Raw genomic sequence first — 13,307 nt, 5'->3', positions numbered from 1 at the left:
CGCCTATGGTTTCCCACTGAGTGAATATTCCAGGCTCTCCTCTCCATAGCCAATGCTTACACCTGTGCATATAATTAACAGACGGAATTTTGAGAAAATAAAATTAAGCTTGGGTTTTCAGGTAAGTGGAGCTAAGGCCAAAACTAAAGAAGAATTCCAGGTAACGAACTCTCTAATTGTGAAGGATTTTCACAGTTGTAGTAAGTAAACAGAAGCAGGAGTGGGGATCAGGGTGCTTGTTGAAGGTCATGTGTAAGCAATTTCCCACTGTGAGCCTACGGTGCAACCATTTTCCTCCAAATGTCTTTCTTGGGATTGTCACAAAAGGACCCACAGCTTTCCTGAGGAAGTATAAAAGGTAGCCCAAAGCAAACCCTCTGCTGGGAAATATGTAACAGCCAGCTCACAGAAGGGAAAGGTGCACATATGAGTTTATATAAAGATGAATGCACAACCTTCAAGTAATAAAATATACAGTTTGTGTGTGTGTGTGTGTGTGTGTGTGTGTGTGTGTGTGTGTGTGTGTGTTTTCTGTGTAGGTACTTACAGAGGCCAGAAGAGAGCATCAGATCCCCTGGACCTGGAGTTACAGTTAGTTGTGAGGTCCCTAACATGGGTGCTGGGAAGTGAGCTTGGGTCTTCTGGAAGAGCAGCGAGAACTCTTAACCATTGCAGCAGCTCTCCAGCCCCTATTTAATTTTTAATAATGGCTTTATTTTAAAACCAGCTCACAACATTCCTGAAAATTTGACAAGAGCGCCAGTATACAACTAGAGAAAATTCAAACAGTGGTTTTTCTACTCCACTGCATGGTATTTGAATGTTTAACATTTAAGAACAGTCTAATGCTGTTTATAACAAGCAGTACAAGAGATGAGCCTACATATATAAGTGTCCCAATTCCCCACCCTATAATCAATAAAGGAAAATAAGAACTTCGTCCACATGGGATATTCTTTAATCCCACTCTAACTCAGTTGACACACTTTCCCATGTTCTAAAATGTCAGTATTTGAATAAGAATTTGAATAAAAACAAGCTATGTGGTGTTTACCCAAGGAGCAATCTTCCTAACAATGCATTGCTCAATATATCCCCAATGTTAAAGTGTTTTTTTTTAATCTGAAATCTCTGAGCCTCTCTCTCTTCAGCTATATGAAGGTCGTGAGTGCATCCGAAGGCAGAAGCCCACCCGTGCTTACCGATGGTACCGCCCATTGCCATAGCTCCAGACATCTGGGCTAACAGTTGTGGATCTGGTTTCAGGCCTCCAAGTGTGGCTGCTAGACCTCCTGCAACCCCAATCATGCCCAAGGCATTGCCCAGTCGCGCTGTTCCCTGAGTGGAAAGGCCGCCCAGGGCACCAACACAGCACAAGCCTGAGCCCAGGTACATGATCTTTTCAAAGGAAAAAAAAGAAAGGAGATTATTAAAAGCTTCTGCTGGCTCAAGGAAGACCTCTCTTGTGGAACACGATTCTCTAAGGACAATTTAAATTCAGACCGTCGACAGACCTGAACTCTTCCGTTAACATTTCAAAATATTTTCCTATCCATTAGGAATACATTATGTACTTTATATTGTACTTATAATTATGCCATTTATACAAATTGGTTTCTTCCAGATTTGCTAGTGTACACAAATATATAAAGGTATCTAAATTAAATGGGGTTATTGTTAGATTTTAAAACACTGAATGTCCGAACGCTATAGAATAGCCTATCAGTGTCACTGGTACCATGAATTGTGCCTTAGCTCTACTGTAACAGTCTCATGAAAGCCACATGAGGAAAGAACCATTATCCTCACTTTATAAAAGGGAGAAGTGAAGCTTTGGGGGGTTATATAATTCCTCCAAGGTCAGATCACTAAGCAGCAAACCTGGAGTTCAGACTTGAGTCTCTCGACTACGGCTTCAACTCTGCTCAAAGAAAGATCTCGTTATTCGGTAACACCGATACTGGGAGCACAGAAGACACCAAGGAAGACCTGATTTTCCTGCTGTCAGAAAAGTTGCGATCCAGTGGCGTTCATGAGAAAGAAATGTAAAACACATAACTCACAGGAAAGCCTCGCTTGTTTTATAGTTCACCTGGGAACTTTCTAAGTTCATATCTGATTATTCTTTTCTTATTTTACAGCACACAACTCTGTGTATGTGTGTGTGTGTGTGTGTGTGTAGGTCAGAGGATGACCTCACCTATCCTTTCTCAGGGGCCACTCCACCTTGTTCTTTGGGGTTTCTCACATTCCCAGAGCTCACTAGGCAAGCTTTTTACCTCCAGGGACCTGCCGGTCTCCACCTCCCCAGGGCCAGGTTTACAAGCATGCACAGTACCACATCCAGTTTTTTTCCACACACTTTTTAGGGGTCCAATTCATGTCTTCATGCTTATACAACAAGCACTTTACCAACCATGCTACCGTCCTAGCCCCTACAACAGTGGTTCTCAACCTGTGGGTCACAACCCCTGGGGTTGAATGACCCTTTCACAGGGGTCACCTAACACCATTGAAACACACAGATATGTGCATTACAATTCATAATAGTAGCAAAAATACAGTTATGAAGTAGCAACAAAAATAATTTTACGGTTGGGGGGTCACCACATGAGGAACTGCAAATGTATTAAAGGGTCACAGCATTAGGAAGGTTGAGCACCACTGCCCTACAACATAAAAATTTTAAATTCTTGGGGGCTGGAGAGATGGCTCAAGGGTTAAGAGCACTGGCTGCTCTTACAGAGGACCTGGGTTCAATTCCCAGCACCCACATAGTGGCTAGAAACAGTCTGTAACTCTAATAACAGGGGATCTAACTGCTTCTTCTGACCTCTTGGGGCACCAGGAATGCATATGCACAGACATGTATGCAAGTAAAAAACCCATACACATAAAATAATAATAAAAGGATAAAATGCATCAAAGAAGTTCTTTTAACTCTATATTTTCATAAGTGTATTGCATAATGTCTTTTGTTATAAACATGTTTTGTTATAAAAAAAACTGTGTTATAATTGTGGAGGAGGAAAGTATAAACATTTTCAAATTGATTGCTGGTTACTTCACTATATCCTTACCACCATCCAGACAGACACACAAGGAAAGTACAATTTCTACACATGAAAAACTTAAAACGAACAAGTAAGCAGACATCAGCTCCTGGTCCTTAGGACATCAGAATGTTCTGTTTGAACAGGACGTTTCCAGGTTACTGCTGTATTTGCTGGCAGAGCTTGCATATTCTTGATAGTCTGAATTCTGCTAGTGATGTTAATACTCAAAGGGAGAAAGACACAGTAGCAGAAACAAAAACTCTCAAAGGTCTCTTACCTCTTCAATGTTATAGCCACTGTAGAGGGCAGCAAAATAGCCACCCACAAAAGTGCCACCAGGGAGCAGGTACAGGTAATTGTATTCTGGAGGATCTGTGGGTCGCTTGAACATGTCCAGCATTCTCTGAGTCACCAGAAAGCCACCTTATTGAAACAAGAGAAACACAAAACAGCAAACGGTATCACACAGGACAGCATGACTCTTTTTCATATGCTACATCCTTATCAAGTATATCTTTATCACCAACTATCACAAAGTGACCAATATTATTTTAAGTAATTTTTTTTTGACCCTCAAAAAACAAAAGTCATTCTATGATTAAAGCCAGTTCCCTTAGGAAGGAAGAAGTATGGAGAACCCTCAATAGAGTTAAGAAGAAAGCTTGCTATCAGAATGCAGGGCCTGCTGTTTCTGCATGACTCAAAGTAAACAGCCATTTAAAGGCTTGAAAATACAAAGGATCAAAAGTCAGTATTTTTCTCTGCTAGGTTGCTCTGTTTGTCAAACTCTGTAACAAATGATAAAGGGAAAAATACTGCATCAATAGACACCAGGTTTCTTGGACAGATGAAGGAATTTTTAGATATAAAATAGCATCAAATGAGTGTCATACATGAGTGATGTGCTAGCCTTTCAGTTTTCAGGAACAAACAATGTTGTGATAAGGCAAACGACTAAAATTTTATCTGCAGTTGTACTTATTCAGAGATGTCACGGTGATAGCAGAAGTCAACATAATTTAATGCTGTGCATTCCACAGTTTTCCAGTTAGCTTCTAGCAAGACATCATTGCGTGGTTGAAGGTATGGAGGGATTGGTTCTTTATCAATACAGCTTCTAACCATTACAGAGAGGCAAAATATTTGACTTTCCTTCAAAAGGAACATTTGTGGCCTGAGAGAAGTCATTTTTAAAGGTACGGTTTCACGCTTAAACCCAGAAAGTCTACTTTCTACGACTTGGTATTTGCTTCCTATGGCACCAAAAAGAGCAGTCTGAGCTTTCTTCCTCCTCCTACCTGCAATGTTGACTGACGAGATGAATGTAGCAAGAGCGGCAAGACTCTGGGAAGTTGTGGAAGGATAAAGATGCCCTCCCATCAATGCCAATCCACCAACTGCGGTCAACCCTAGAAAGAAAGCATCAACATGGTAAATAAGTACCCTCTCCAAAATCCAATGTAATAACCGAAATGCTTGTCACATCAGGATCCACTATCAAAAGACAAGACAGCCTTCTTACATCTTTGCTAAATTGGTAAGAGCAATCTTCCTGATCAAAACTGTTGACAACACGCCTGTGCATCTTTCTTACTTGAAGTATTATTGTGGGCAAAGGTTAACAAACCTTGCATCCTTTGGTATAAGGATCTGACCTTCAACTTTCTTCTAACAATGTTCTCATCAAGGCAAGTCAGCAATGTCACTAAAGCACTGCTTATAGAGAAATGTGACTTGGAATAGAGACCTTGCAATCAAACTACAAAGAACTAATCATGATCTATAGATATTGATCAGGTTGCCACCAATCTGAGCTTTCCTGTCTGCAGCACTTTTTGAAATTGGGTGTGCTCCCTGCAGAAATCCTAGGGGCTATGCCTAGGACATTCCGAGAGATAATCTCGAGCTCAATCATGTTGGCTACTCAGATAGGTCTCAGTCCCTCACATCTAAGCCACTGCTGGAGGTCAAAGAGAACAGCTCCTTGTAGTCACGTGCACTGCTATAAAAACGCTCACCAAAGGAAGATGCCTGGTACCATTCCCTAGCAACCTGGTTCCTTGTCCCTAACCAACATGGTCAACCAAAGCCATACACAGCCTACTATAGCCTTGCTAGACTGAATATTTAGCTGATTCTAAGAAGAGACCCTAGAGGGTGTTGCAACTGATTCTGTGAAACACCCTCTGGTTTTTAAATTTCATCAGTGGAATCCTTTCCTTAAAGTACATGGTAATTGGAAGAAATATGAATGGATCCACACTGCTGGAAATGGGAACACAGGATGGGCTGACATATTCTATGGCCATCTACTTGACAAGTCCACCCACCCTTGGGAATCCCAAGTCACTACAATAACTGCCGTAGACACCAGGAGTCATGATTTGAAAATGGGCTTTATAAAGTTCCCTGAAACTACTCCTAGAGTGGAGAAGCCTATGACAGGCCAAGAGCAAAGAACAAATGAAGCAAAGAACAAACCTGAGATGGCATTAGTTACAGACATCAGGGGTGAGTGGAGAGCAGGGGTCACTCCCCAGACAGTGTGGTAACCAATAATGCCGGCCAGGCCAAAAGTGGTCACCATCTGAGAAAAGGCTAGATTGGGAGCCACAATGCCCAAACCCAGCATCCCGGTGAGACCTAGAGGAAGAGAGAGAAAGTGAGATGGCCTGAATGAACTCAGTAAAATTAAAAGTACATACACACACACACACACACACACACACACACACACACACACACACACACACACACACTACAGAATAGTCAATGTCTTAAATTCTGTTCCCCTGCCAACAACCAGCAGATCTTTAAGACATTTGACCATTAAGATGTAAGGGAGATTATGGACAAAATCTACCTTAACTGACCACCCTGCCCCCAAATGAAATGCAAAGATCCAGTAATATTTATGAGTCACCTTCATAATAATTTGCACATTTCCCTGTGCCTAACTTTGTCTTCTTCTCTGTTTTAACGTTTACTGACAGTGTCACATTATTTATACAAGCATTTTTATTCCAAAATTACAAGCCTACAGAGGAGCTACAAAACACTTTCTACTCAGGCAGGACATAACCTTTATAAGACAGGACCTTTCCGAGGCCAATTTTATGTCACTCTCAGTTGTGGCTCAGCAAGAGAGGTTTTCAAAGACCAGGAAGGATCTCATTCACTCCTGCACCTCCCCGAAACATATGGTTTCCACCCACCCAGGATAGAAATTTTGCAATTGCGCCTGAATCTGGACTGGACTGCTGGCCAGGGCAGTCAGCTCCAGCCTCAACACCAAGTCAGCAAACAGAGTTTTACAAAGGAAAAGGGGGGAAAAAAAACGACAAATTAAATTAAGAATGTGCAGAATACAAACAGTCAGCTCTGAACATACATCTTTAATTATCGCCTTCCTTAATAACAAACATGTGGACGGCTGTTCTGCAACAGAAGGAAGGGTTACCTAGTGGTCAGTAAAAACAGAGACACTGGGCTACGGGGGAGCTGGAAGCACCCTTCCCTGAATAAGGGGCCTTGGGTTCTCAGCAGGAGCTATTGCTTTACAAGTAGCACAGCTAAAGGAACAGCCATAAGTGGACATTAATTTTACTTGAAGTTGACTATTCTTAATGTAGATTTTCCTACTCATATTCAGTATTTCAAAAGTTCCAACACACGGCTTGTTAAGTGTCTGGAGAGAGAGTCAGATAAATGTTGTGGCTTTCCAGTTCCTGATAAGATACTCAATATAGGGTTATGATTAGGCATATTTTCTCAAGTCAGATGGCCTAATTCAAATCCTCATTCTGCTGCTTGCTAGTGATTGATCTTAGATATGGTATGGGCCTCTCTGTGTTTCAATGTCCTCATCCATAATATTAACCCTCAGTGTTTTTATCTTAAAAAAAAATATGACAATATCCCCACATTACTGAGTTTTTATAAGGCATAAACGAACTAAGGTATATGAAGCATGCAGCACAATGCCGGATGTTCATTAAATGCTAGCTTCTATCGGGGTCATATTAGTCAGAAAGTAATAACTCAGCAAAATCCACAGTGCCTCATCATGGACAAAGACACAAGTCATATCACACATAAGAAGGCTTTCTTATCAACCCTTTAATCCACTAGCAGAAATGCTTTGCACCTCAATAATTACGACAGAAACCTCAGAAAATAAATCACCACATATGCCCTGATCCCTTTTCTTCTGCACCTCAAAGAGAAATGGAAGTTCACAGTCCTGCTTAAAAAACACCCCATGAACAATGCAACCATCTTATTTCCTTTTTTTTTTTTAACAAGGGAGTGCAAGTAGGGACACTACCCCATCTCCTCACAACATGCACCAGCAAAAGCTCTTCAGTCGTCTTGCTGAGCCTTGCTCATTACTCAAGGAGAGTTACACATTTAGCTTTGAAACATCTGGGCTCACATGGGAACTCAGGGAATGCTGAGCCTACAAGAATCCTGTGTGCCTGCTGCTGCTCCCTTAATTCGTTATAGTTTGCTTTTGTTTTGTTTTGGCTTTGACACGAAGCAGATCTAAACATGTTTCATTCCTTCTATGAGGAAGAGAGCAATTCCCAATCAAATACCCACATGGCAGCCCCTCACCATACCTAGCTAGAAAGAATATGTCTCACTATTTTAAAGTAATTCTTGAGTGATTTCAGAAAGATGAGTCTTAAAAAGCCAAAAGAACTTGTGATCAGTTATAAAGAGAGAAATCACAATTAAAATATTAAAGTTTCTTCGTAGGTAACTTAGACTATTAGTCTAATATCCAAGGCTAGCCCTTATATTTCAAACAAGCGTTTGGTTCCCCAGTATTACCCAGTTATACAGATAGCCACAACTAGTGTTTTACAAAGCACAAAAAGATCTTAAAGAGATAAACACACATTTAACATCAGCACACTCTGACACCACTACTCAATAGCTTTGATACAGGTAGTATCGATGACTAGACTGAAGTTGTTTTCTGTAAAATGCATTAATGCCTTAGATGTTCTTTCACATGCCTTCACTCCAGTACTTAACAAAATGCCTGTGAAATTTTGGGTAATCAATGCAATCTCCAAGTCCACAGAGGAGGAACAGGTAACATATGATTGAGTCAGACCTATCAGGCCCAGTATAACAGAATCTAAAGAATAGCAACAGTATTCCATTTATTAATCCTGACAATCCGCGTACTGCGTACAAAACTCAGTGCTGAGTCTTAATAAATGTCATCCTCACCTGCCGTGTACACGGATGCCGTGGTCAGGGTCTTCGTGTACATTGAAACAGTGCCTGCTTTCTCTGCTTCCAGTTCAGCCACGGTCTTCTTCTTTACGGGGGCTTCTTCAGGGATATTTTTTGGTGTAGGAGCTGGGAAAATCACATTGCCATCCTAACAAATATTAGAAAATAGTATTTTCAAAGTCAAGTTGGGCAGTTCAAAAGGACTTAGAGAAGACAGCTCACATTGAAAAAAAACTTTTGTGGTAAATATGATTTTAATGTATATTAATGTATGTGTGTAATTGTAGTGGGTAGCCACTCCAGCTTTGTTCTGGAAGTTCCAACCCCCATTGAGACTTCGGCAACTGTCACGCCTACAAGGCGGGGCCAAGGGAGGCGCCTGGGGACCCGAGATCCGGATCGGCGAACGCTCTCTTGGTTCCAGGACGCTGGATGGTGGAGGTAGACAGAGGAGAGCTCCAGAGAACACCGCTGGACTGTGATACACCTTCCCCAGACCCCGCGACCTACCTATCCCTTAATTTGTAAGTTACGCCATTAAATAAATCTCCTTTTAACTACGTGGAGTGGCCTAAATAATTTCACCAATATGTAATAATGTATGTATTTCATTTTAATGTAAATTCATATAATTTACAAAATGGGTATGTAAGTGTATAGTGTTAGAGGTAGGTAGGTAGATAGATAGATAGATAGACAGACAGACAGACAGACAGATAGATAGATAGATATAATTTTTATATGTCTGGGGCATATATAGAAGAGTGCTCATCAAACCCTGAAAAGTAAATGCATTAGAGAATAATTCTTTTCTACTGTATTAAATTTCTGTTTCTGTTTTTCAAAAGTGATGTATATTTTCAGTGATTATACACACTGGAGTCTTTGAAATACTTTCCTTAAATTATTCTCTATTTTTAAACAATTTCCACTGGCATGCCAATGCTTTATTACAATCCATCTCTGTTCCAAACCAGGGTTCTTCCGTGAACAGGGACCCTAAGTCCAAGTGACATTAAGAACACAGGACAAGAGGATCACCCTACCTTCATCACCACAGTCCCTCGAATGACATGACTCATTGTACCAAAGTCAAAATCATCCTTCACTTCAAAATAAAAGTGGTCCTTGTCAGGGCTGATGGCCTTCAGGAGTTTGGTGATGTTGTTGGAATACAGAGTACTGGCTTGAGTAGCCATCCGGCTGGGAAGATCCGTGTAGCCAATATGAGTAACTCCCTAAATGAAAAAGCATATTGTCACAAAAGTCAGTCCCCTACCCTTACATTCTCTCTCAATGCTCAATGCCAATTCTCATGCACAGCTAAAGCTCAGTTTAGAAAGCACATCTTTATATATACACACACACACACATATACTTACAAACATAAATGCACACTTCAAAGTGAGCTTTAATTATGTCCATTTTTAAATCTTTTTAAATCATGGAATTTTTTTAAACTTTCTGACTTCAGTTTCTCCAAATACTTAAAAGGAATAAACAGCCCTTACAGAGGACTTGGGGTACAGCTCTGTGGAAGAGTACTTGCCTAGCATGCGTGAGGCCCTGGGTTTGATCCCCACCCAGCACTCTAAAAGAAATTTAAAAAGGAGGAAAAAGTAAAATCCTCAACTGGGGGCTGGGAATAGGACCCAGGAAGCCTTGGGGGAAGGAGTGTATAATAGTCAACACAATCCAAATACTTTGTATTTGTGTATTCAATTCTCAAAGAGTTAGTAAAAATATTTTTTGAACCTCACAAATCACTAGACATCAGAACACAGAGGCAGAGAGGTTTTCTTGGTATACCTTATGAACATAAAGTTCTCCCGGCTTAGTGGTCTCAAAGTTTCCGCCAGCCTCAGCAGCTAAATCCACAACAACTGAACCTTCCTTCATTGATTCAATCATTTCCTTACTAAATAAAACGGGAGCTTTTTTACCTGATAAAAATCAAACACAATAGTACAAATTAGTACATTCTTCTAAGCGCTACAGCGGTCTCTGTGCAGTCAAGGCTTGATTCTGTGAAAAGCCAACTCTTTACAAGATATTCCTAAGACTAGAGCACACAGGAGACCAGCCATCCACTTGGGGCAAAGATGTCTGTGTGGGAGGCAAAGTGGGCACCATGCAGCGGGCGAGCAAGCCTTACCACATGCTTGGCCTGAGCGATCTCAGCCATGCTCTTCCCAGCTGGCTTCTGTCTAAGACCCATTTACCGAGAGATCTGACTTGTTTAAAAAGGATACGTAAAAATAAGCCATTACGGAAACTCTGTTCACCCAGACTGAACAATTCACAAAGGTCACACATGTCAAGAGTACATTCAGTACTAGTTTGTGAATTACAAAATAGGATATTTCCATTCCTTTTAGCAAATGTCACCAGATTTTCCAATTCATTACCCACCTTAATTTAACCCAGGATAGCAACTAGAAGAGACCAGCCAGTGCCATGAAGTAAACACCGGGGGCATTGCGTGGCTCCAAAGGGTGGGGAAGCACTCCTGCACTTGGATTCCCAGCGATTGTCTCTCTGCCTATGAAGTCAATCCCACCTACACCTGGTGCTGGGAGTGCAGAAGTCGATAAACAGCAGCGGTCCCTGTTCTCACGGGATTCATTCTGCCTATGCGATATTTCATGGTTTAAATTCACAATGTGTTTTAGGAGGTCCACTAGTTCCGATATAGGATAAATCCCAATGAATACCTGAACCAAAGGAGGAAGGAAACGCACTTGGAAGATTGGTAGAAAGAAAGCGGAACACCAGCAGCCTCATTTCTATCCCTCTTTTTTTATTTTCAATTTTATATTTACAGGCTTTTAGTAAAAATACTGTCTTTTATATACTGATGTCAGTTAAACATTACATTTGTATTAAAAAATCATCTCATTATCAAAACGACAATTCCAGAAGGAAAAATAATATTTAGTTGTATTACACATGAAAACAATTATAAAGATATGTGTGGGTGTTTGGGGTTACCTCAATCTTTTTGGCACAAACTTCATACAAGATAAAGTCCAAATCCTTACTCCTGAAGGCCTTTTCCCCCTGGGTGAACAGTTCTTTCTAACGTCCCACTCCTCGCTTCCCTTCTGGGCCATCCACTTCAGCAACACTGGACTAGCCACCAGAAGATCCCTTTCATGATATGGTTCTCTCTTCTGAGTCTCCATAAATGAACAAGAATCAAGAGGCATTTTCTCCCAGTCAACAGCCTGAAGTTCTGGTAGCTACAGTGGTTTTCCAAACTCCTTGGCAATATTCCTTTCCCCAATTTGTCCCCCAAGTAGTAAACCAAGGCACCTTGAATATTTTTCCTAAACCTTGAGAATCTGAGAAGGCAAACCACATACATCCAGGACTTTTCCCGTAAGGAAGCCCATACTTCTCAACTCCCCGGAGATTGGCAACTGAACCGCAGTAGCTGCGTCCGCACAGAGGCAGAGCTCTCAAGTGCTCGCCTATACCTTCCAGATGTGCACTGTCATCACCATCCCACCCTGTGGTGCCGAGCTGCTGCCTAAATCGGCCACCTTCTTGTTATAGTTTTTACTCCCACCTTATTTATACCCTCCAGACTTGGGCCCACAGGCCTAAAACAACCGTTTAAGAGGCGGGATGATCCTCTCTGGCTTCTGACTAACACAAGCAGTGGCTACTGATACCACAAATCTTATTCGGCATCTAACTAATTTGTTCTGCTATGGTAATGCTAGATTCTTTTTCTTATGTTCATCTCTATCTGACAAAAAAAAAAAAACTTTTAAGTGTATATGTGTATAGGGGTGGGGAGGATTTGAATGCCAAGGTGTACAAGAGGAGGTCTTGGCTCCCTCTTTCTACTGTGTGAGTCCCAGGGATCAAACTCAGGTCATCAGATTTGGTGGCAAGTGCTCTTTCCCCTTGAGACTTCTCACCAACTGTGCTATGCGTTGTTGACTTGCAAGTATTTCTTTTCTTTTTGTTTTTTTTGCTTGTTTGTTTGGTGCTAGAGGTTGAATCCATGGCCTCAGGCATAGCAAACAATTGCTTGACCTCTGTATCTATATTGCTAACCCAAATTTCATGTTTTTAAAATATACCTCTTTGGCTTATCTATAACTTAAGTTATATTTTGAGGGGGGAGGAGGATGTCCCCAGAGGATCTTAAACACACTATGTAGCTAGAGCTGGCCTTGAACCTCTGATCCTGACACCTCTACTGTACAAGTATTTGGATTACAGGCATGTGTCCCCATACCTGGCTAGATTTTCAAATGGTTCTAGTGATACCCTATGGTCCTTACATTAAGTAAATATTCAGTGTGAAATAATATACAACTGTCTCAAAAGTGATTGAATTGCAGAACAATAATAAAAACGAAATGACCTAAGTTATATCAAGACACCAGTGTGCAAAGGAGTTTTCTAAGGCTGTGTCAGCTGTTGCCAAATTTAATATGTAAAGGTTGACTAAATAAAATTAGAGAAGATGGATTGTACCCTTCATGTTTTCTAAGGAGCCCAAAAATTTAGGCCACTTGATGTCTTGCTCAGTGGTAGTTTTCAAGTTCAGTCACTGATCATATTTTTAAAGCACATAACAGAATGTGTATGTTTAAAATACATATGCCTATTTTATATGTGCATATGAAAGTGATCTGTAGACTACATAACTTGTAATAAATTCCATCATATAGCATTCACCAATATCAGAGTATATTTAAGTGGTAAGACTAATTTATTTTCTTCTCCGTACTTTTGCTTATCTCCCAAATGTCCTAATTTTAAAATTAAGAAATCTCAGTCAGGGCTACGGGGTGGGGGAGGGGGTACAATGAAAGACAGAACAGTGCAGCTGCCTGTAAGCCCTGACATGTGGATCAGCTTTTTTTTATTCTGGAAACTGCAAAAAAATGAAAATTGAAAACAAAAGGGGAAAAAATACAGCCAAAAGAGAAGCAGGATAGTGAACAGTGTTCCGAATGAGCTGACCCTCAAAAGACTAGG

General features: G+C 40.9%; 1 protein-coding gene across 5 annotated transcripts in view; it reads right to left on the bottom strand.

Annotated features, from left to right (window-relative positions):
- The window catches only part of Nnt (nicotinamide nucleotide transhydrogenase), a 91,973-nt gene that overhangs the window by 37,447 nt on the left and 41,219 nt on the right, over positions 1-13,307 (bottom strand). For all 5 annotated transcript variants that reach the window (XM_059276094.1, XM_059276096.1, XM_059276095.1 and 2 more), the window contains exons 8-14: positions 10,116-10,249; positions 9,353-9,544; positions 8,301-8,454; positions 5,538-5,699; positions 4,355-4,465; positions 3,334-3,479; positions 1,203-1,398 (exon numbers count right to left, since the gene is read on the bottom strand). In XM_059276094.1, coding sequence (XP_059132077.1) covers positions 1,203-1,398; positions 3,334-3,479; positions 4,355-4,465; positions 5,538-5,699; positions 8,301-8,454; positions 9,353-9,544; positions 10,116-10,249 — 1,095 coding nt within the window. The remainder of the gene's footprint in view (positions 1-1,202; positions 1,399-3,333; positions 3,480-4,354; positions 4,466-5,537; positions 5,700-8,300; positions 8,455-9,352; positions 9,545-10,115; positions 10,250-13,307) is intronic.

The sequence above is a fragment of the Peromyscus eremicus genome, chromosome 11 (assembly GCF_949786415.1).
Source record: "Peromyscus eremicus chromosome 11, PerEre_H2_v1, whole genome shotgun sequence".
NCBI classification, from domain to species: Eukaryota; Metazoa; Chordata; class Mammalia; order Rodentia; family Cricetidae; genus Peromyscus; species Peromyscus eremicus.
The sequence above is the reverse complement of the archived record's forward strand: the minus strand, read 5'-3'. Positions and strand labels throughout refer to the sequence as shown.